This window comes from Phalacrocorax aristotelis, chromosome 8 (assembly GCF_949628215.1).
Source record: "Phalacrocorax aristotelis chromosome 8, bGulAri2.1, whole genome shotgun sequence".
In the NCBI taxonomy this organism is placed as follows: domain Eukaryota; kingdom Metazoa; phylum Chordata; class Aves; order Suliformes; family Phalacrocoracidae; genus Phalacrocorax; species Phalacrocorax aristotelis.
In genome coordinates, this window is record NC_134283.1 from 10,830,441 (window position 1) to 10,854,796 (window position 24,356).

The following is a 24,356-nucleotide window of genomic DNA, read 5'->3' on the forward strand; positions in this document are numbered from 1 at the left end:
CTTGGTCCAATGCACGCAAGTCAAGAGTGCTCTGTCCTCCAGTCCCTCAGACTGTCAGTCCAGTGAACAGTTGTAAGAGACTAGAAACTTGTCTCAACATTGTTGGCGGGCAAGTTTATCTACCGAAGCCTGATCACCACGGCAACTGAGTGGGACAGTTAATTGCCAAGGCAGCCCATTTAGTTCTACCCTACAGGAATGTGTGCATCCTGTTGTCTCAGAGCACGTGTCCTCTGCACATGCGCCTGGGCCCAGGGTCGACTGATAACATATGGGGGGGCTCGGACCCTCTAGAACTTTCAAGCACTCTCTAGTGACGGTGCTGGGCACACGCCCCAGTGCTGAGTGGGAGGCGTGGGTCTGCAAAACAGTTATTGACTATGCAAGAGGACAAAGCTATAAAACGGGGAAACCAGCAGAGACCACGAGGAGCGTTCTGGAACATTCCCCCTCCACCGGATTCAAAGATACATCGGATGGACCAATGGCCGCAGATCCATGTTGGTAGCTACCGCAACACTCTCACGCTCTCTCTCTCTCGTTCCCTTTCTCACTTTTTCTCTCTTTCTCTGCTTCTCTCTGTATTTATTGTTGGCCAAATAAAGTGACTTGGCACTTGACTCCGTTTTGAGTCTTAATTCTGTTTCCAAGTATGTGAAAGGAACCTAGTCACGATAAAACATTGGAGTTGATCAGAAGTAAAGCCCGGCTGCCCCCAACCTTCCAGAATTATCTGAGGTAGGTTGGACAGCAAGGGGGTTTAACCTCTGCCAAATTGTTCAACCCAACAGTGGATCGTGACAACAGTACATAGAGCTGATCTGGTCCAAGCCTCAGTAGCCATCTCCATCCATTATCTTTTCAGTGGTCTCACTCCCTCTGTTCTGTCACTTAACTCAATTCTAATGCTGTCACTGCATTCCCTCTCTAAAAGGTAAGTCCCTGTTTTTTGGAATGCTGTCAATATGGCAAACTAAGTGCTAGAGATTTACAATGGCATATTTCATTTTCTCAAGATCATCAATATTTTACTGCACATTCTTGCAAATATTCATGCAAGACTATTCCTAGCACCTTTTAGTTGCAACCACCTTTCTGGCATATTTTGAAGGATTTTTTTGTTTTTAAGCATGAGACAAGAATGACATTTTTACATGCATCATAAAGCTACACTGAGTCACGTACAAGAAAGTACCAACAGTTTCATTAGTAAATATTCATACTTTAAAAACCAGCAGCTTGTACAACCTAATTCAGCTTTCTTGTGCACAGATACAACTGGTCTTCTTTTAGTGCTGGACATCGCTATTTCAGCTTGTGTTCTGAAAAAAAGGAACCAGACTGTCTTAATTAAGACAACTCAAAATTAGAAAGAAAAAAAGCTTAACCCATATTAACAAATTTCTTAGAACTGAATGAAAGTGCTTTTGTTCGGGAAAAATTCAGCAATTCACTCTTTGGACGATACTTAGCCTAGAAAACAGAACATCACGAGCAGTGCGTATAGCATCTTGCAATGGTACATTAAGCAGCATTACCTACAGGCACTGATCCCAAGTCTGCCACCTTCTGGACTTGGAACAGTTCATCTCCAGGAAAATTCCGCAAAACAATTATAATTAATTGTCAGAAAGAAGAGAGTCAAGAAGCTTTTTCTTCAGATAAAAAGTTACAACTAGCAATGTTGATTCTGCCACACAAAGTCTGCAAAGGCAATAGGAAAAGTTACCTGCTTCCCTAGTTTACATTATCTTACAGACCTCTTGCACATAACTATTAGTGTGGTTTCAGTATAACCCCTCCGGTTACTCAAAGTCTGTGGCTGTGAATACTGGAACACAAACCAAAGCGATTACATAGTGATTTCAGTGGGCAGCAGTGCTACACATCAACTTATACTGACAAGTCAAATCTTTTTCATCAGTGATTTCTAAACCACCTCAGCACCATGCTCTTAGATGCACTGCTGTATTTGGCAAAAGAAATGTCTAAAGGTGCCAATACTACTATTTTTTTTTTTAAGCAGAATTAGGTGCCCTATACTAAGATTTATGGACACATGCACAGTTTTGAAGCATTGTAAGAGCACATATATACTACCACTTGTGTAGTGCTTCATTTCAGAAAATTAACTTAGCTGAGCTTTCTTTAAGCATTTGAATTTCGAGAGGCATTGATATGCAAGTCAGAGCTTGCTCTATTTTGCTTTTGCAGAGAAAAGAAGGCATGCTAGATCAGATTCTGCTCTTACCTGCACTTCTGCAACTCCCATTACATGGGATGGCTGTTTATAACCTACAGTTACATTTGACTACAGAAATCTCAGATGTTTGTGAAACCAGAGCCATGTGGTACCCAAAAGCATTAGTTCAGACTGTTGGCTTTCTTAATTATTTGTGCTTACATTATCTTCTCCACACAATCTGAGTGGATCGGAGAAGTAATTAATTATTATGAAGGCTGTAGTAGAACAGGCTGGAATTTTTATGTCAATGCTTCCTTGCAGGGGAAGCTGAGTTCCAGCAGAAGTGCACCTTTGGAATTAAACTGCCTCTACCCTATGAATAAATTATTTACTTTTTAATGAAAAAGACTGAATAACACAATTTCTGCTTTTGGTACTAAATATTCAATTTAGATATTCCATGCAGCTCTGCATATAGACCCAGACAACCAGAGTCTTGTTTAGGTCATCAATAACAGCCTAAAAATCTGTAGCCTTTCCCTTGTATGTATTTAAACTAGAAAGACTCAGAAACTGATGGTTTTATTCAGACAAAGGTTCTTATCTGAGAAGTTCATTCCCTAAAAAAATCCTGCCATTGCTGAAAAGCCAGAGGGGTTAACACCACCATATGGAACGGTACAGGCAGTGAAACATTAATCTTGTAAGAGTAGCTTAGAGCCTCTAGCAATGTCTTTTCCACACCAAAACATTTTTTTAAAAAAATTTGAAGACATTTTGCTTTCAAAAAAAGACTCCAAATTAAAGCTGAACACCACCAAAGTAAAGCTAAGAGTTACAAGGGTGTTCTTCCATTTCAATCCACTGTTATGGTCTTTCTGAAGAAAGCCACTTTTAACTTCATCATATCTGAAGATGAAGTCTTAATTTTTCCTCCTAACTTAACATACCAGATAGTTACCTTCATATATTCAAAAAAATATTTTCTAAATCCCACCTTAAAAGACTAAAATTAATTCTTTACATTAACGAACTCATTAAAACATAAAGCATTATGGCAATTCTAAAATTATGATTGTTTCATGGCCTCATAATGATTGACTTCTAGGGAAACTATATATTTTAGAAATGAAAAGCTTAGTTGATTTGTATTTCAGAGGCAGGGTGACTCAAGAAACATTAATAACTAGAACTTCAATCTATGCAGGGGAATATATAGCCATCCTGTTAAAGTAATAATGAAGTAAACAAGTAGAAGCCTAATTACATCAGTCTGCTCTTTCCGTGCTTACTAGGAAGAGCATGTTACACCGACTGAAGGAAGAAAACTTAGCTTTGCTATTGGCAGAAGAGAAGCATTTGCACCACCCAAATAATTTACTCCTTAAACTTCTCATAACCTGGATTTTAATCCTGCAAATTTAGGACCAGTGCTCCGCTTGGACACAGTATTCCACAAAAATATTAGAAGGTATACATCTTAACCTGGGAAGATATACAACTGTTTCCCCGTTCTCATGAAATACATTGCTTTGTATCAAAGCCAGTTCTGCTGACACACCTGTTTAAGCCTCACAGGAACACCCCTCTCTGCAAACACAGCTATACCAACTTCACTTTACTTACACAAGGTGCATGCTCTGAACTCCAGAGAGGACTTGCATTTGCAAAGGCTCATACAAGAACTCCCAAGAAAGAAGTTGTCATTACAGTACGCAACTGTACAAGCCAACTTATTTCTCCTGTTCACAGGCCTCACTAATATTGTGCTCCCACAGAAACAGCTCTAGAAGCGGGATCTTAAAAACAACAACAACAAAAAGCACAGCATAAAGCAGTCTGGATTCGTGTTTATTGAAGCCAGTAATTAAAGACGTCCTCGTTTTGCCAGCACTAGAAAGCAAGATTCCACATGACTGCATACTGCACCTGGTTAAAGCCATACAACTGGACTAAGGTGTGTTTCATACATTTGCAGTCCTAACTGTAAGTTGGAAAAAAAAACCCCGATAAACTTAGTATACAGGACAGTGAACTTTCATTTACAGCATGTATATTGTTAAGTCCATGATGTACAGAGCAGTCACTTTCAACGTAGTTAAATTAAATAAAATACAAACTTCTGTTCAGTTTAAACAGTTTTTTAAAATGCCAATAAAAAAGTGCAAAATTAAAATCAAGCAGCATAACCACAGCATTTTTATGGAGGGCCAATCTTTAAACTTTTCTATTTGCTTCAAGTTGAATGATTTAATCTTGTTTCCTTAGTTTAAACATGAACAGTAGATGCAGTCACTATAATGCATATAAATATAGTCATATAACAGTTTAAACAGTCTACCATACAAGTGTATCTGCAAATAAAATGAAGTTTCACTTGAAAACGTAAAGGCTGCTTGCAATTTGGCCTTTGGTTCCAATATTTGAAGACACCAGAAAAACAACTGTGCAGCTCACCAAAGTTGACACACTTTGGCAACCACAGGATGCTACATTACTTAGAACTTTCAATAAACTAGGAGCATTCACTTGCAATTAGAAACCAGAAATCTGTTTCTATTTTGTCAGAAGCATCTTTCTGCAAAGCTGGTAAGTTATCATACGTTATCAGTTTTGATCAATTTTAGTATATTTAACATTTTTATAGAACTGGAAAGTACTTCAATTTTAAGTTTTAGCACATATTGCTAGAGAAAGTGCTTATCAGGCTAGATGATAAAAACACAGGTTCAGACTGAGGTTTTCAAACTATATCCCATTACAATCACAGCCTTTTTCAATTTTCTTGTCGAGTTTTTGACATTTTAGTCTCCAATCTCAATTCTCAGCGTCAGGAGGACAGTGTGCCATTACTACTTCTGGTGTGGTAGCTTGCAACTTGCACCCATTACACCAGGAAGTACCTCCACATTACCCATCAGCCATCCGCAGTCTAACTGTTATCTAGACAACTGTATAACTTCAGGTCATACCGTTTATTAAAAAAAGTAAAAAAAAAATATAGTATTTTCAACAAAGAAACTGGCACAAATAACATACGTTAATATTTGTCAGAGGCAAGTAAATACTCTTAGCTTTCTAGATAACGTTTAGACAGACTTACAAGAACAGCCTCTCGATGTAACATAGGATTTGAAGTTAACATCCAGTACTGTGTTAGTGGTCAACCTAATTTATATATTTAAGTAACAATATATATTAGGGAAGTTATATCCAGACATTAGATTTAGTACAAGTTCATATCAATAAAAAGTAAACTCTGCATAATTCAAATTGTGGTTTTTCCCTTCAGCGTTAAAAGCACAGAATATGCTTGGTATTTTTAATTTATGGTAGTGTGTACATGTAAAACAAACACATAAAATCAAAGTGCCATTTCAGTAACCATAGCAGTTTTGTTGTTTTTGTTGTTTTTTTACAGAATGATGGTTTTATGTGACCATGGACAGAACTCCATTACAGCAACCGGGACAACCACAACCCATCTTTCCAAATGAAATGCTACATTAAAGAAAATACAAAACAAGTTATTGTTCATCATGTACACATTCATACTTTTTAGGTTACCTTCAGAATTGGAGTTGGCTGCACCTGCAGCAGATGTGGCTGGAACTAGGGCCTTGAAAGTTTTTTTTAAAAACCTCCATAGGTGTAAGGCAGGAATCAATTTTAGCTTGGTAGCTAATATTTAGTTACAAAAAGTAAGAAAAAAAATACTGAGTGTGTTCTGTAGCACATTTCATTATGGGAAAATGATACGTCACCCACCATTCTTCATAGTCTAGCCTCTTGGCATAAAAAAAGGCAGAAGCTATCAGAAAACAGGAATTAAAATTAAATACAAATTGCCAAACTACTGATTTTAAAATAAAACCAAACAGTGACTGTTTGTACTACAGTGCACAATAAATTCAAGCACCTTCTAAAGACACATCACACACTGTGCCAGGCACTTGGATCTAAACAAGTCATAGTTTCTCCCTTTTTCAGCTACACCAGAAAGGGCATCCACACTCTTAGACTTTTTAAAAACTAAGATTTACAACAAGAATAAACTCCCATGATGCTTAGTGTTTGGCCTGGAATTCTCCAATGTAAAGTAGTCTTTTTAAAACAGTGATTATTTACCCTATGAAACACAGGGTTTAACAACATTGCTCCTCTCCAGTCAATCCGACATTCTAGTTTCCTACTGTCCCAAATCTGTTTTCCCTTTTAGAGCTCCATTCCCTACCTAGGCTTCTTTCACCTAATTAATGCTCTGTTACACCACCACCACCACCACCACCTTTCCAAGAATATAATGCATTTGCAAACATACAAGTAGCCAATTCCAGTAACTCTGAAAGAGGATTTAATTTCTCTTTCTTGCCTTGCGTGCAGTCAGTAGTAGTATTTTAATAAGAATTCTCCTTTTTGCTTCTCTCTGTTCTTCACAACAGGAAATGCAGCTGCACCTGCTTACCTCCAAAACCAAAAGAATTGCCCTATATAAACTCTAAATGGTTATCTTATACAGAGGGATTTTATATGCAAACTTCCTGAATGTGCACTTTTTACTGGGACAAGGCAATGATGTAATTAGCTCATTTCCCCTGCCCCAAGAAAACTGATAGCATCTGCCATAGCAGAAAATTCCTGGTCTTATCAGATCAATATACATAGTTATTTGGTCATTTACATATACATTTTTTAATGCGCTATCAAGCTTCGTTCTCTGTTGGAGGAGAGTTTGTTGTTACCATAGAGTCTGGCTTGCGAGTCATCCTATCCAATTCCTCTTGAACATTTGTCAAAACTGTTTTTTGTCCTGAAAAGAAAAACAACAAGGTTAAAGCAATCTAATTTCAATGAAACATTTTAACCGATGAGTACAAGTATTCATAAAATCGCTTTAATACAACAAAATATTATTTACTTTCTCATTATTTTGCCACCTACCCAAGAACACAGGGCCTGACGCAGTGCCTATGTAAAGGCTGACAAATATTAAGGTGTTTGATTCACTTTAAAGAGACGAAATGCTGAATTATACAGCAGCATAAAGCACAACAATATCTGTGATATATTTTACAGCAACTAACAACCACATTTAGAATTTTCTATAAAAATCAACTGTACACAATTCTATTAGTATTGATAGCAAGTACTTTATTTAAACCCAGATTTTAACCACAAGTTTTCCAAGGTACGTATGACACCTGCTACAAAAGTGACATTTGTTTGGCCACACTTACACTTACTTCATTTTAAAATTAAACAACTAACAGGAAGAACTCTGTCTGCAGACAATGTTCCCTTTAAAAAAGGGGACATGAATTGCATATTCATGTAATATCTCAGAGCAGTCATTTCAAAGGACTTCTTCAATTGGAAACAGACACACTGAAGTATTTCATGGAAAGGCATCTTACATTTTTATACTAGACTCAAAACCTAACAATTGTCTAACTGAACCATCAGCTTAATTCTCTCGTTCTGAAAATTATAAACCCACAGACAAATTAATAGCTAAAATTGGAACAATATATTCTAATGCTTAGAGCATACAAGCATTTAAGATTAAAAAGTTATATTTTTAGACAAAAAGTAGATTATATAACCATGTTCAGCTTCCTTACATAGCCAAAGAATTTAACAAGCATCTGTTTTCCAGCTCAAATGTGTGTGAAATATTAGGTGGATTTTTTCCAGGGTACATGTTGAAAACATTAAGAAGGCAAGATTTGACTGTTAGAGATTTAAGTGGTTTTTTTTTCCAAAGTACAAAGACATAACCAAGTTAAAAGGTTACCTTTAATCACTATAAAGGTTTTATATTTAAGCACTAGTCATAAGCCACAGTACTCTTAATAGCATCTATTCAAAGCATGAGTATTTAAACAAAATTTAAAAATTAGTACATTAACTGTAATATAACTTACCATACAAACCACTTTACACGTAGACTAATGGTACCTTGGAGTTAAACTCTAAACCCTAAAACAATAAAAAGCACACAATTCTTGCTCAAAAGTAGGTCTAAACAAAAACTGTGGCTTTTTTAATGCTAGATAAACTGGATCCTTAAGACTCCAAAATAACACCAAGCAGCTGTCTCCTGAAACTACCTCATACTGGACAGGAAAAAACATTGCCAAGCTCCCCTTTACCACTATCACTGGTGGGCACCTTTCAAAGTAGAAGAAATACAAGGAGCTGTTTTTATGAAAATAAAAAATTTCCTGCCATTATAAATTGATACTTGCTTTCCGTTTCCTTACGGACATATCGTTAAGGACAGTAATGGCCTTAGCCAATTAGATGTGTTCTACACAATTATAGGCATTCTCTTTTCTAGATTAGAGTGAGAGCAGAGAACCCTAGTTCTTTACGTATTGCACAGGAACAGAAGGGTGAAGGCAAATCTCAGAACCTACAAGAATCATCTTGTGACTATAAATGAACTAACTTTTTAAGTCTAGAAGTCCTTGCGAAGAAAAATAATCTACCAGAGAAACCACCAGTTGGAGTTCTTTGAAATATCATGGTCTGCACACAGAAGGAAGACAGTCCAGCAACATAAAGGCAAATAAGATGAGTGAGGAATTACACAGCAGGAAAAACGGACATGACACTGCAGCACCTGCCCAGAGGACAGAGTTCTCTCAAGTATGAGTTAACATAACAGAAACCAATCAATCAGTTATGTTGAGATCCACAATGTCTCCCTCATCCTGTGACAAAAATCTCAAAACGTCAACCACAGGATGTTCACAGCTATGGGAGAACTGGATGGTCTCCAAGTATTTTTAGCGTCAACCTTCTGAAAACTCAGGGGTCTTTAAACAGTTTAGATTAGACATTTAATATGTCTACAAAGATCATTTTAGCGCATTTACTCACACAGAGGATGCTGCCATAAATAAGACCTTCTCCAAGATATTGTCCTCAAGTCTTCCACAAAAGAGCAAGTAATATTTTCTGTTATCACCAGCACCAGCTAACTTATAAACTCCACAAGAGCTTTTTGGATACTAAATGTGAGGAGCCCTTACCTTCTCAGGAAAGTTTAATCTTATATTGGTTGAAAATAAGATGTGAGCGCATCAGCTGACAAGGAACAGGCATATTCTCTTGTGAATGAAAGCTGATTATTCTGTTCCGAAAGTCAGGGAATGAGCGTAGGCTGTCAACTTGATGCAGCCAAGAAAAGCCAACTGCGATCTTGAGATCACCCAGGAGAAGTACTTCCACCAAAGAATGAGAACTGCTGTACCAGGCACTACAATGAGATTTTTCCTGGAGCACTGCATACAATTCTAATCACTCATGTTCAAGAAAAGATGAGCCAATGATAGGAACTAACAATGAAGAAACTAGTAGGGAAAACAGCTCAACGTCTAACAGAAGGCTAGGAGAGAACTTGTCTAGTTTAGTCTAACAAAACAAGAAGGTTAAGAAAGGATATATGACTGCTGTCTCTAGATGTTTCAGGAGAGAAATAATCTATTTAAATTAGAGGTTAATGCTGACAGGGACAGGGCAGGGGAAGGTACACATAGCCATTTGTTATCTTTGGAAAGTCCTGAAAGGCACATGATGTTCTAGAAGACTGAAAGAGGAAAGAGTAAAGCCCATTACAGACTAGTTAGTTTTCATTCTACTATTTTTTCCAGAAATTGCAGTTATGTTTTAGATGCTTACGAACAGCCTACCAGCACAACAATCAACATGAATCTGTTACCAACAAGTTGCGTCAAGCCAACCAAATTTCTATGATAGGATAACAGGTCCTGTGGAGAAGGGAGAAGTGGTCGATATCACAGCTCGCATAACTAGAAGTCTTCATATTTCAGAAAAATAAATGTATCGTATTCATAAAGTACTCATTAATTATCCGTAGTACTAGTCAATATTTTTATTCAGCAATCTACCCTGTCCAACTGTTGAAAGTATCAGATATGTAGGCAAGCATGCTTGAAGGGACTACAAAGACTTTTGAGACAGAATTGGAACTAAAAAGTTATTTATATAAGTTATACTTCAGAAATACTAAGGTAGTTTGATACAGACTAGAAAACCTGCTACTAGGGGGCAGAATTTGTATTTAACTGGCTGTACTGTTGTAAGAAATCCTAATCCATGCCATACAGATAAAAAAAACTAGCATCATGCTGAGACATCTAAACAGAAGCACAATACATACAGATTAAGTAACCCCTACTTAGGGCAGACAAAGCCTTGTCTGAGGTCCTGCATTAATTTCTGAGCACCAAAAGAAACAGGTCATCCAAGCAGCAGTCCGAAGGAGAAGAGTAAGAATTATCAAAGCCATAGAAAACCTGTACTGTGAGGAAAGGCCGACAGAAGTGTGTTTTTGTAGTCCAGACAAAAGTCACAGGCAAAAGGGTAATAGCTTTCAAATATGCAAAAGACTGCTGCAAAGACAAAGGGGCTACACTGATCTCTGTCTCCGCTCAAACAAGTCAAACAGTACTGGGATTAAGAAATACTGACTGTACAAGAGAAAAAATAACTAAGAAATTAAGTACTGGAATAGGCTTCCTGGACAGGAGACATTACATCTGTTATTTCAGAGTTCCTTTGCCTTTTTAATCACCAGGCAGGAACTCCCTAACTGATTCTGCTTTAGATAAAGAACATGGATGAAATAATCCCTAAAAACAGTTAATTTGACGTTGTGGTCAGTAATAGAATGATGCTACACTCTATGAAGCACAGGGCACCTTTCAGTGTTTAACTGAAGAGGGCATTCTGGATTAAGAATTAATTACCTATTTTTATAATGTAGGTACAATAATATTATGTAAATAATATGTAATACAAATAATCCTTGTATTGTTATCTTTATAACAAACAACAGAATGCATCATTCCAAAACAAACAAAAAACTGACTCGCCATAAGTCAAATTCCAGGCACTTTTGAGCTTTCAAGGCATAGAATATCACATTAAACCTTTCCCAATTTTAAAAAAACAAAACCTTACTTCCCCTCTCCAGGAATACTTCCAGTTCGAATACCCACACTCCAACAACTGCTCTGGTTCTCTTACTGGCAATATCATCACTGTGGCTGGCACGAAATATTTTTCATTTCCGGTTCAGAAAGTCTGGGCCCTACACACTCCTCTAAGCATCAGAAACTGTGGGTTTGGCATCACCATTAAATTTTACATGATTTCCCAAGTCTGGGATCAGGAGTAGAATATCTATCAACAATTTAGTAGCGAAATAATTCTGGAAGGAAAGCTCCTGAAGATAAATGTGATGGGAACACCAATATCAAAAAGAAACAGTTAAAGTAGTAAGTTTTAATATCGGGTGGAACCACATGCTTTACAACACTGAGTTTTGTATAGGTACCAAGTATTCTGTTGGGTTTCTTTTACTTTCACCTAAACTACTGCAATTACTCATTACCAAATATCTCATACAATCCAGTCATAGGCACATACACAGAACAAATCCACTTGATCAGTGTTATCTGTTGTGTTGATTCCAATAAAATACTAAATTAATGACAGAATAAATACTTCTTATGACAGCTTGAAGTTAATTTAAACTTGAATTCTGGAGAGATTTCAATAGTTTGACTGGAAACTAGAGTCCAAACCGAATAAACTGCATTTCCTTCATGCAACAGTTAAGTTGCATAAATAAGCATTTTGTGAATATGATGAAGACTCAAATGTTATTTACATCCCAACAGTATAACTTCACTGGAATCAAGTTATAACAGGCTTAACAGAAGCCCTGGAATTGTGAAGCTGCAGTAGTTTAACTCTTCTTAAAGACTGCATATTGTGGCACTGTCATCTGTCAAGATCTGTCACTTTACTGACCAGATTAAGAGATACATGCAGTTAGACCCATGTGGGCTGAAGAAAACATTAAAAATATGCAAAACAGCCCGCAATAACAAGTCCAATACCTGATTTCTTGGCTGTACTTTGCACTGCTCCAGCACCAGGACTCCCAGGAGAGCCAGTCTTTTTGCTCAAGAGACTGTTAAAGAAACTAGCCAAGACACCTTCACTTGCAGCATTATCTAAATAAAAAAAAAAAAATACACACACACATATATGTCACAGAATAATTACTGCTCTTAAATTATAGAACTTATTTTTTAACATACATAAACTCTCTTACCAATCAAGGAGACAAACCTCAAACATGAGAGTCTCTTCTTTCTCAATTTAGACACTAGTCCTTTGCATTCTTTGGCAAAGTCAGATGACTGAAAGCATATTATTGCTCTTCTGGAATGGTAGTGAGGTGCCACAAAGTTTTAGCCTAAATATTTGTATGCTTTTGTTTTTTCTAAATGTAGAAGCCAAGAAACAAAGTATTAAGTATGGATGTGCAATTCAAAGATTTATAAGCCCTTTAACAAACTGCATAGACGTTTTAGTACAGTCTTTCATGTCACATTAATTTTCATAAATCACATCTTGGATTTACAGCAGTGAGATGTAATCCAGAACTGTATGAGTATTTTATCCACTGTAAATGAGTTATGGCACCACCACAGTGCATAACTAAAAACAATACTGGCCCCACCAACTTTCTTAACGCGCAGAGAGGAAAGAAACAGGAAACTCAACAACATGGAGCTCCATCTGAGCTGAGGGAGGGGAGTGTAATTTCGAAGTTACTTCATGTACTATAGAAAATTACATTCTAGAGAGGGTTTAGTAGAGCAGGTTTCATTGTGGATTCCAGAATAAGTGATATGAAGTATAAAACTGTGTAGTTTAAAGCAGTCCCCATTAATAGTCCAACTGATGCATAATAAATGCATTTAGGCAACATAAGGAAATAAGGTATCTGAATTCTGTCTGACTGCTTGGCAATACAGAACTCTACTTCAAGTCATATGGATAACTCAAAAAAGAAGAAAAAAAATAAAACCTGAAGCTATGTCATAATGTCATAAATTCATTCCTGTTATGAAACTAACTATACCATTAGTGAAAAGATTCCAAAACCTTTCTACAAAAGAGGGTGGGTTTTTTTGTTTTGGTTTGGGTTTTTTTAGGGAAATAACACATGATAAACAGTAAAATGCTTATTCATACTTTTAATATTTGGATCTGGTTTCTTAACTGATGTTATTGGCGAGGCACTGGGTACGTTGGTGGGACCAGCTCTGCCTTGAGTTCTTGGGGACCCTGCAGGGCCTCTTGCAGGAGATTCCTTAAAGTGCAAATAACACAAATCAGAGAACTTAAATGGATTAGTTATATAAAGCAAACGTAATATTACATACAAAATATTTTTTACTGCGATTCCCCCCCCCCCCCAACAAAATAACACCAGTTATTTTGGGCATGTGCCTCCACCAAAAGAAAGGATGAATCACTGTAGAAAATTTTCAGTTCAATAATCAGATATTTCTGTTTCTACAGTAAATTAGAATGAAGTAATTTATAAGCAACATTTTAAAAGATTGGCCTTTTTTTTTTTTCAAGTTTACTTTCTGCAGTTTGGGAAGATTATGTATTTTACATTCACAAAATGAACCTCTACAGGTTAGAATCATTCCCTCTTCCCTAGAGGGAAACAAAACATGTCCTACTCTTCTCTTGGTTCTACTTACTGATGCTCTTGTAGGCGTTGCTGGCTGTTTGGCAAGGAATGACTGCAAAAACAATGTATTAAGAATATTAAATACATTTCAGAAAACAAAGGAATACAAAATACAGTGAAGCTGACTAACCATTAATTAATTTATTTTTTTTTCCTGATATTTACAGGCTTCCTTTTTGATATTTATATACTTCCAGACTTTACCACTAGAGGACGGAGTTAAAATGAGTAAATAAGCTTCAACCCTTTGTTTTACACAGCCATTCCAGAATTATAAGCCAGAACTATAGACACCCAAGTCTCTAACCTCTTTGATGCATACAATCAACTAATCAGGGAAGTATTATTAGGGGTTATTGCTCTGTTGTTTAAAAAAAAAGAAAATAAGATACAGCATAGCCAAATTTGACACCTTGAAGTCTTTCAAGCCTCTGGCTGTAAGAAAAATGCAACACTAAGATGTTAAGTTTTAGAAGTATTTCCATTTTACAGATCAATACATCTATGTTGTGAAATTTCAAGTTATCTTCTTGCTCTTCTCCTTTGAAATGTAAATTATTTCTGGTCTCAGCATATTTTCCTTTCAACTTGCCAAATGTCCATATTTCCTACTTGTATTTGTTAAAATAAAGATTTATTTCACAACTTGCAAACCTGAGAAGTGGCTACCTAGTGATTTAAATGAGGAATGAAAAACTGAAGGCAAGAATAATGGAGAGCTTAAAGTGAAATGTTATTTAGTAAGGACTTATTTTCATTCTTCCGTTCTTACCTGCTGCTTCATAAGGAATACTTGTTCATCTTCTGCTGCCAGCTCTTTATCATGGACTAACTGTTGAACAAAATATTCTGTTATTAGAAGCAAAAAACTGAAATTACTGTAACTATTTTTACATTTTGGTGATCAAAAGGGAAGAAAAAGAGGCAAATCTTTAATACCATACTTTTTAAAAAAGCCACAAACTTCTTTCACATTTATAAGAGTTAGTAACATTAAAGAAGTTGTCATTTAAAAAAAAAAGTATTATAAGTGAATGGAGTAGACTAGCATTGATGCCAGTCTGTTGGTATTCTCCTAGAAAGATGAGTAAGTAGCCACATTCATCTTTTTAAGTTCAGGTACTAATCTCATCAGCGTCTCTCCAAAGACCTGAGATTACCTTACTCCCTCACACTCAATCCCTCAGCCCCTGAAAGCATTAAGCTAGCTCTTATCAGTCAGAACACTGCTATAGGAAATAATAATTGCCTAATAGGTGCCATGAGTTACAAACAGGATTAAACCTTTCCCTTACATGAAAGCTTCAGACAACTATTCCCTTTTCCAAACACTGGCACTTGAGCTAGAAACGTTAAGCATGCAAGAAAGTTGTAAAAGTTTTCCGATACAGACCAGAACACAATTTCATTTACAATTTTCTGTATCATCCATTTTACTCATATCCCAATCCTGTGTGCCTATGCTTACAAGATTAGCAATATACAGAATTTATACAGATTTACTGCTCCTGCCTTACAAGAAGAAATCTGTCATTAATACGTTAAAGCAATAGCGATATACTGTCTCGTTTTACAAGATTTGCCTTTACATGGTAACCTCAGTGCCACATGAGTATGCATGTGAAATGCTGGAGTCCTACAACAGTATTCTCCATTTTGAAAAAGAGTTTCTGCCCCACGCATGCAAAAAGGTTTATGTGAAATGGTTGTTTTAGCACTGCCTTTCATTCACTAAAGTGAATGATTTCTGTGTTTTAAAGAACTGGAATATGAAAGCCTGATCCTTCACACATTGGGATACAAAAAAATAAATTACATTTACATTTGGAGTTCTTCAATGTTAATAGTTATTAGTATCCATTCAAACAAACTACACTTATTTGTCAGGAGGCAGGGAAGAGTTTATCCCTTCTTACCTTTCTTACAGGAGGTTTTACAATGAAGTCTTCATATGCATCTTCTGGTTTCACTGTTGTGAAGTTTTCATGTAAAATGGCAATTTTCTTTTCATTGTCCCAACCAGCAGGTCTATAAAAAGAAGGAAAGCTTTGCCTTTTCAGTCACAAAAAGCACCTCTATGGAGACCATTTACTTACTGCCCTCTTCCTGAATAAGGCAATTTTATTACAGGTCAGTCCTAATTCTCAGCTAAATTCCAAAATACTAAAAAGCTGGAACAGCATATTCTGAGTCAAGTAACCCAAGAAATATGCACTAAGTTGTCTTTTTAATTCAGGATTTCAGAAGACTCACATACTAAGCTTTTGAACAACACAAACCATTCAAGTTATTTTTATATATATGTTACATGAAGTAAAGTGCTTATTAGAAAACAGTCTCAAACCATGCTGCTTATACAATCGACTTACATAAAAACTGCATCCTTTTCTACCACTAAGGCAGGTGTGGTAAACTGAAAACCGTATGTTTTATGTACAATGTACTTATACAACAGATCAAGGTTCTTTTCCTCCTTAACTGATGTATAAATCAAGGCAGCCCCATCTGATTATTTATTTAAGGAAAATTATATAAGATATAGTTTTTAAATTCCAGTATGAATTTCAGAACAGGAGCTAATGGACATACATCTACCAGACCTAATTTTGGGAAGTATTTCAAGGCAAAAACTATAGCCATTTAGTATTCAGGGAGAGGAAGGGGGTATAACAGGAGAAGACACATGATACTTTCCTTTGCCATACACAACAGTTACCTACCCTCCCAGTCACTTAACTTTGAAAAAGTCAAAAACCTAAGAGACAGCTGAGATCTCAGGTTTACATGGAAATTCCAAGTTTTGAGGGGAAAAGCAGGTAAAACCACCTCTCAAAATGCAAAACAAATCCTTTATAAGGGAACAAAAGCTCTAAATCCCGTGCACGATTCCAAAACATCAAATGCTACATAGTAAATAACTAAATTCCAAGCAACCTTGAAGTGCAATGTCTCAGATTAACTTTATATGCAATTAAACACTAAAATGTATTTTCTTGCTTTCAGATTACAGCAAGTCTCTTCAGCACAGGAAAGGATACACTGTAAGCAGAATCTACGAATGTGTGACTGAATGAAGTCGAAGTGTTCTTCTCTGTAATCATGCTCCTTCTCTAGTACGCTCACTGCATCACACTGGAAGAAAGGGAAAAAACCAAAACCAGAGAAATAACAGTTATTTAATTCCAACATCTTCCTTCATGTTACACGAGCACCACATCTACTCTGAGCCTTTGGTTTTAAAATGCCACCAATAAATCAAAAAATAAAGTAATGAACATATAATTGATAAGCTTATTACCCTTCTGCAAAATGAAAAATTTACACTGATGGCAGAAGCTCACTTTAAAAATAAATCCCTTTACTATTAATCCAGAATTCATTCTGCATGTCTGTATAAGGCATGCCTTCTAAAGGAAAAGTAATTAAACTTCTCTCCACAGTAGCAAACAGAACTAGAAACTCACTTTTGTACAAACTACCAGCACAGGAATACCAAGGTTGTGAGTCAGCACGTTTTCTCCAAGTGGCAGAGAAACATGTTCATCCTCCTGGCCAGAAGAAGGGCCTCTTCTCTGTGGTGATCCTTGGTAGCCTTCTTCAGGTTCTACATACTCTTGAAACTCCTTTATAACTATTAAGAGAGAGATCATCTTAAGGTACAGCAGAGGAACTAGTTCTTCTTTTAATACCATAATTTATCTATGGCTAATGAGAAATCTCAACTTTTATTATTATAATGAAGCAGTACATGAGAACAGAATGCAAGCTTAAGCCTTTTTGCCCCTTCCAACACAATTCTCCTCCACGAAAATTTACAGCAAGCTAAATCAAGTGCAATTTGGAGCTGTTAAAAATAATCAAAACTAACTGCAAGAGCGGTAGTATGCACATTCCTCAACTTGATACATTTCATTACAGGGGAGCTGACAACAAAAACCATAAATGTAGTTTAGCAACATAGCTTATACTCACTGCAATTTGCACCTAGCTTTGTAAGAAAACATGCTGAAAAAGTGAGACGACACAGAAAACAGCCACTCTTTCTTATAAACTAATACTCAGTTTAAGTTACTATTACTCTACATTTCTGTTGCAGGAGTCCAATGCTAAAAGTATAAAATTACACCACATCAATACAGACTGAAGGACTTCTGAATGTTATCTGAACCTACTTGGTTATATTCTGGAAAACTACAATGGAGTCCAGAGGAAACTAGATGCTTTTTGTTTTCAGTGTCTTAATTTTATGGCAATGATGAGTGTTCCAGCAATGTTGAACATTATCAAATGTTGAATACTATCAAATGTAGAAGTGCCTAAGAACTCGTATTAACACCATTTTGGAAGCACACTGTGACCCCATGCATGCTTTATCAAAACTGGCCTGCAACTTACAGCTTTTATGTCTTTTTTCAGGATGAAAGCCACAGGCCAGAGATCTGCCTACTGGACGTGCCTGCTCCCAGGCACAGCACTTCCCGAAGGCCCAGGGCTCTCCCTCACGTGACAATCCTACCTGAAGCCTCCTCCTCGCTCAGCCATGAGGACCCCTTAGGAAAGAGGCAAAACTCCATGATTTGCTCACACGAAGGCACATTTATTTTAGAAACAGTGGGAACTGGCTGACTGTACGTACAGGAAGGAAAACACTTCAAAAAACTCCCAACCTCCAGCACAGTCACAAAGAGACTTGTTCCATACATCCATCCATGTGACAGGGAAGGAACTGCAACTGTACTGCAGGCCATCTGATGGTTCTGAGGCTTAGGAACTGGTAAAGCCTCACAAAAGTTTATAATACCAATCTTGCAAAGTAAAGTCACTGTACCTTTTCGAAAAAGGAACCGTTTCTGCAATTGAATGGTCATGTGGAACAAAGAACACATCAGAACAACCCTTCTGTTCAAAGCTGCACAATCTACATTTTTTCTTTGAAATATAAAATTGTGTGATTCTTGTAGAAAATGAAAGAGCTCTAGTCCAGAGAAAAGCTTAAAAACACCCCCACATTAAATAGACCATAAGACTTCCAATCACCAATTCAATATATCCCCAAGGTCCAAGGAAATTAAAAAACCAAAAATTCAAATGCAGTTGCATTTAAACTTGGGGAGGCAGTGCCTTCTGGTGGAGAGGAAACAGCAGTGCTTTGGAAGAGATGCTTTCAACTAGTACTGTTTCATATTCAGCAACTGGAAATCAAAATTCCATTATACATTCTGCACATTAAATATGTTTATTGACTATCTTACAGAAAGCAAATTAATTCCAGAACATCGAACTAGAAAAGGGTTTTAAAAAAAGTACTTATTTCATCACTCAGACTCTTCCTAGCTCAGGACAGAAAAAAACTATTGAAGACAAGCGTATTACAGCAGAATTTACATGCACTACAATTATTCAGGTAAACCTTTCTAACTTATTCAGATATGAAAGAATATTTGACAACACTGCTCTCAATTTACTACAGCATTACAGTCAGACAATATTAGTTTCCTAGGCTGTATTCTTATCAAAGCAGAAGAATCTTTTTTTTTTTTTAACTGAAATATCTATTAGCATAAGCCCCCTCAAATTTGGGAAAGAAAAGCCTCTCTTGAAAACAGTAAGACTCACAACATGATGTAAATCATTATTCAAGACACCCCAATAATTTTACTAATATAAGTAGTAGCAAATGCAACATAGAAACTTCAGAAATCTGATGCCACATGCCCAGGAATTTCTGCTGAATAGGAATGAATACCATAATCCTAGAGAGCAGAGATTCCCAACTCTTCCCTCTTCCCAAGAGTAAGCAGTACCAAACGCTACAGATCACAGACCAGCAACTAACAAGGCCATATCTCACTCCGGCTGATCCATGCATACAGTCTGGCATTAATTCCCGAAAAGAGACTGAGAAATGCTACAGAATACACTCAACTTTAGTTAACAAGGCCCGTTGGACAAGTAACTACCAGAGTTAAAAGAAGGTAAAAGTTATACCAAGAACTTCTAACCTCTGTATCCTGAACACAGATACACTTGTTTCTGCATTAACGTTGTTTGAATCCGTGTTAGTGATAGGCTCTTAAACACTTTTTAAGGACTCTCATTCAACCCCCATTCCCATTCAAAATTTAGTCCTGTTAAATCCAAAGTAAACCTGCATCGCAAGTGCTATCAGACTACCTCTTAGGAACAAGCTGCATTCTAAGCAGCTAATAAAGAAGCTCACTTTAATGGAAGTGCTTCTTTGTCACAAAGCAATTTAATACTTTTTCCTTACCTCCCATACTTATTTCTCACTTGATCTCCACTCTCAAACTTTTTATAGACATTAAGTTCATCATGCACCCAAACAGGTTACATAAATCTTTTCTTTTTCCTTTTTGTCTAGCAAGCTATGAATATTTTCTCCTCCACATAATTCATATTAAGGAATCACATTCTATATTGTATGGAAAATAGCTCTTTTCTTTAGGAAGAAGGAGGGCAAAATGACTTTGTTTTCATTTTTTTTGAACAGGAAATACAGATAAGATGATGCACAAAATATGAAGTCCGAAAAACAACCGTTCATCTGACAATCAGTAATATTCTGCTACCTATCAGTAAGGTCAAGTACTAGGAATGGCCCGTTACATTTGAAAAATTATCACCAGGTGATAATATGCCATTAAAAAAAAATTCACACCTCCACTACAGTGTGCTAATTTATCTACCAAACTTGGCTTATCTAGGTAAAAAGCCTTTTATTTCGACTTTTGCATTTAACACAGCAAATGAATGCAAGTTTCCAGTTAACTGTTTTGTTCTCATGTTACTGCTCAGTTAGACAAGCTACTGAAGCCTAACTGAAGTTACTGAAGCCTAGGAGAAGAGATGTATCCTTCATGTCACAGGAGCAACTGACTTGAAGTACCACCAAGAAAGCAATCCACAATTATCCTTAGGTTTGATTGTTCTAGTAGCAATAAAGTCCTCAGTCTTGCAGTACCATTTAATGGCAATATGAAAATGGTAGACAAGCACATTATAACTTAACTAGATCACAAAAGCACTGAACAGCAGAACAAGAAAAACACAGAGATTTTTCCAAGACAGTCATTCCATATTTACACTATTAAGTTTCACAATCAGTTCATGCAACTTTTTTTTTTGCATTAGCTTTTTTGTGCACTATCTTTACTGATCATAAACTTCAGTCTTGTGAAAAGAATTCCTATACAAAAGACATCCCGGCAAAGTGAGTGTCTTTTATCTTTTAGCTTAAGAACTCTTTCAGCTGTATGTCAGGATTAAAAGAGGGGAAACAAAAAGGCAGAGAACCTGAAACTAATTCAGCTTGAACAGGACACTATTTAATTTTCAGAAAAATACATTACTGTGTTTCAAGTCTTTAGCTTCAAACACTCCAGAGGACATTAAATATAATAGCCATTTTACCAGTATACTTCCTTTCTGTATTTCTTGATTCTTGATAGTCTTCTTTTCTGCTTTGCTGTCATAAACAGGGAGGCAAAATTTAGATATTCCCTGAAATAATTATTCAATTGTGTGTTATTTAAACAATGATTTATCATAGTTGAGCCTGAATTAAATTAGAACATTAGAACTGACATTATTTATCTGAATCCACACAAGCCAAGCTTTTAGCAAGGAATTTCCAGAGGAGCTCAGTGATAGGAGTGAGTGCAAACAATGCTCTTGGTATACTCTGATTAAGTCAATTTAATTCAAGGCAGCCTGTTGCTTCCGTATGTGTGTCCTACCTCTCATTCTGGAAGCTCTTCAACACAAACGGACAGCTTCCCATATACCAGATGGAGCCTAGCATCATCCACCCAGTAAACCAAGAGTCAGTATCTCAAATAGCAAACACAACCCAGAAGGCTGGGTGCAGAAAGGCCACCAAAACCTTCAAAGCAAAGACAAGCAGTCCAAAGCTTAACTCCACTGAGAATAGTGAGCTAACAAAAGGGTTTCTTGAAACTGGTAATAAGATCCTAGTAACGGAGAAAGAACCACCTAGCAGCACTGTGAACGGATGCTAATGGATAATACTAGACAATGTTTCCCCAGGATCAACAAGAACTACTGGTTGCTGGTACCAAGTGCAATAGCCAGGTAAAGCAGTGCGGACATTCAGCTTGGTCCACATGCCCCAGCTTACATCCAGAAGGAAACATAAGGGAATTTGGTCCTACAAGCTGAAGTCAAGAAACACATACATCCATGTGGTGTTAAGTTGCAATGGGGCTTTACTGGAATGAATTTAGCACATCTCTTCACTCTGCACCCTCTTTCTATGTTTTGACTGCCTGCTTTGCATATGCACTTTATTATGCCTTTTTTTTTTTTTCGTATCTGGGCTATTGCAACACAGTGATTCTCAATCTTCTAGGTGACAGCTTATCTCAGGAAGCATATGCAGGATTTTAGTAAGGAAATCTTTGCTGGTGTAGCTTTATTGATGGACTGCAGTCACAAGGATTTCTTCAGGCATTTGTGCTCTATATTATCTGAACAGTTACACTAACAGAGCCACAGCTATAACAGATATTTCTTTTTGTATCTCTTTTAAGAGAATTACAAGCTATGGTGGCCAAAGTTCGGAATACAGATCTGGCCTTAGGGACAGTCTGCAAGAACTCAGAAGACAAGCATCCGAGATGACACAAGTGTCCTACACAGTGACTGAGAAAACGAGAGAGATGGAGGTTTGGGAGTGGAGACATTAAGGCCCCCTGTTTTACCTGCACGCTCATATTGGACCATGCTCATACTGGACCATTCACCGCTCAGCCATAGGATGGCAGCAGAGTCCTGCAAGCAGGTGAATTAAGCAGCTCTCAAATTTTCCTTTTCCGACTCTACTAAAGCAGAAGAGAAGCTAGGAATTTCTGTAATACTTTAATTTACAAATGTCTAAGACAATCCTCATGGAATGTCTTCTAAGCTCCCCAAGCATGGCACTACAGCTCTGCCAAAGCTGTAACTGGCTCCTCCACCCAGCACATTCTTAGAAGGCTGAAAACATTTCTCTTTTCAAAAGTCAAATTTAAGCTCAAACACTCCACGTTTATTTGGATTGCTATAAAATTTGGTGTATCTCAGAAAAGTACAAATTGGGTTAGCTGCTATATTTTGAGACTGGAACTGCCTTTCAATCTCCCATTCCCAAAAAATCTCTCACACATTAAAACAAACAAAAGTGAAATCTGACAATTTTTAAGGGGAAAAGCATTCTTTTTTTCTTTTTTTAATGTAACCTGGTGATCAAATCCAGGTGGTTTCAATCATTAGGTTTAAACTCTGGCACAAGCCTTTTGGGAAAGTAATGTTTAATATTCAGAAAGGGATCAGCTATACAAATACATCTGAATGCTCTCATGCCAAACAGATTATACTGCTCCCTAAACTGATTCTAAGGAAGGTACTGGACAGTATTTGCAAGGTTTAAACACTCCAATACAGCAAGCCACCAGTCCTGAAAAGCAGCAACCAGCAAGGATCAGTCCAAATCTATACTTTAGCTTAAAAGGAATGCATGTTGTTAAGGTCTTTTCCACTGAAGGAATTTATTTTGGAGTAATTCAATATGAAAACAGAAAAAACTCTCAAGAAACACTGAAAACTATTCTAGGAAAGAAAATAAGCTGCAGGAAACAATACTGCAGCGATGACTGCTTGCCAGTGCCAGACTCTTTCCTGCCACAGATAAGCCAGAAAAGAAAGTTAATTTATGGAACATTCCTAAAGTCACAGGGTAGGAATGGCTGTAGGGAGAGTCAATTAGATGTACCAGGATCACAGCCCAAGCCTCGTGAAAAACAAGGACAGAGAGACCTACTGGAAGACACTGTATGAGAATGGGACCTGGCTCAGATACCACAGGAGAGCAGACAGCTCAGATACTGAATTTTGCCACTATTTTTAAAAGTCTTTTAAACATAGAGTTTTTTAAAAATTGTCTTTTAAAAAATCAAATTGTCAAAATCTCATTATTGCAAGGGATTTAGACCATTAATTCAGCCGATGTTTTGTTAGCACGGCAAAACTGGAAGAGTTGTTTTAAAGCCTAATAAAGCTATTTGACTTAGAGTTGTAATCACAAATTCAAAGTCATTCTTATCCACCCCATTCTCGAAACAGTAATCTGAAGAAATTATCATTACAAAAAGAAAGTTGCAAGAGCTAGTTTAAAAAAAAAAAGACAAGAATGTACGGCTGCACAAAGACTTACACTTCTGTTCCATGTCTCTCATCTCTTCTGGAGGAATTTTCATCTTATCAATATGTTCTTGCAAGACACTGGCCCATTTCTGTAAAGACTCCATAACAGTCCAAGGTCTAGACATATCTGCAACAAAGACTACAATGGTGTCTTGCAAGGATTCTGCAGAAACTGCAAACTTCAATAGCCCTTTATGGTATAAGTCTCCATCCAGAATCCAAACGTTGCAGCGAGTATGATCTGAAAGGAAAAGGTACGGTTGTAACCCAACGGATGCCAACTTTTTGCTTTGCTAGTCTATGAGTAAATAGACGAGTACATTAGTATCAAAAGAAAGACCAAAGCCCAGCTACCAG

General features: G+C 36.9%; 1 protein-coding gene across 2 annotated transcripts in view; it reads right to left on the reverse strand.

Annotated features, from left to right (window-relative positions):
* Positions 1 to 4,015: 4,015 nt before the first annotated feature.
* Positions 4,016 to 24,356, reverse strand: part of DYNC1LI2 (dynein cytoplasmic 1 light intermediate chain 2) — a 28,060-nt gene continuing 7,719 nt past the window's right edge. The window contains exons 4-14 of one of the 2 annotated variants that reach the window (XM_075101351.1): positions 24,010 to 24,240; positions 17,243 to 17,409; positions 16,817 to 16,910; positions 16,148 to 16,283; positions 15,695 to 15,806; positions 14,551 to 14,610; positions 13,789 to 13,830; positions 13,268 to 13,385; positions 12,121 to 12,237; positions 8,110 to 8,164; positions 4,016 to 6,995 (exon numbers count right to left, since the gene is read on the reverse strand). In XM_075101351.1, coding sequence (XP_074957452.1) covers positions 8,151 to 8,164; positions 12,121 to 12,237; positions 13,268 to 13,385; positions 13,789 to 13,830; positions 14,551 to 14,610; positions 15,695 to 15,806; positions 16,148 to 16,283; positions 16,817 to 16,910; positions 17,243 to 17,409; positions 24,010 to 24,240 — 1,091 coding nt within the window. In that variant the 3' untranslated portion in view covers positions 4,016 to 6,995; positions 8,110 to 8,150. The remainder of the gene's footprint in view (positions 6,996 to 8,109; positions 8,165 to 12,120; positions 12,238 to 13,267; positions 13,386 to 13,788; positions 13,831 to 14,550; positions 14,611 to 15,694; positions 15,807 to 16,147; positions 16,284 to 16,816; positions 16,911 to 17,242; positions 17,410 to 24,009; positions 24,241 to 24,356) is intronic. The other variant, XM_075101352.1, reaches the window with a different exon arrangement.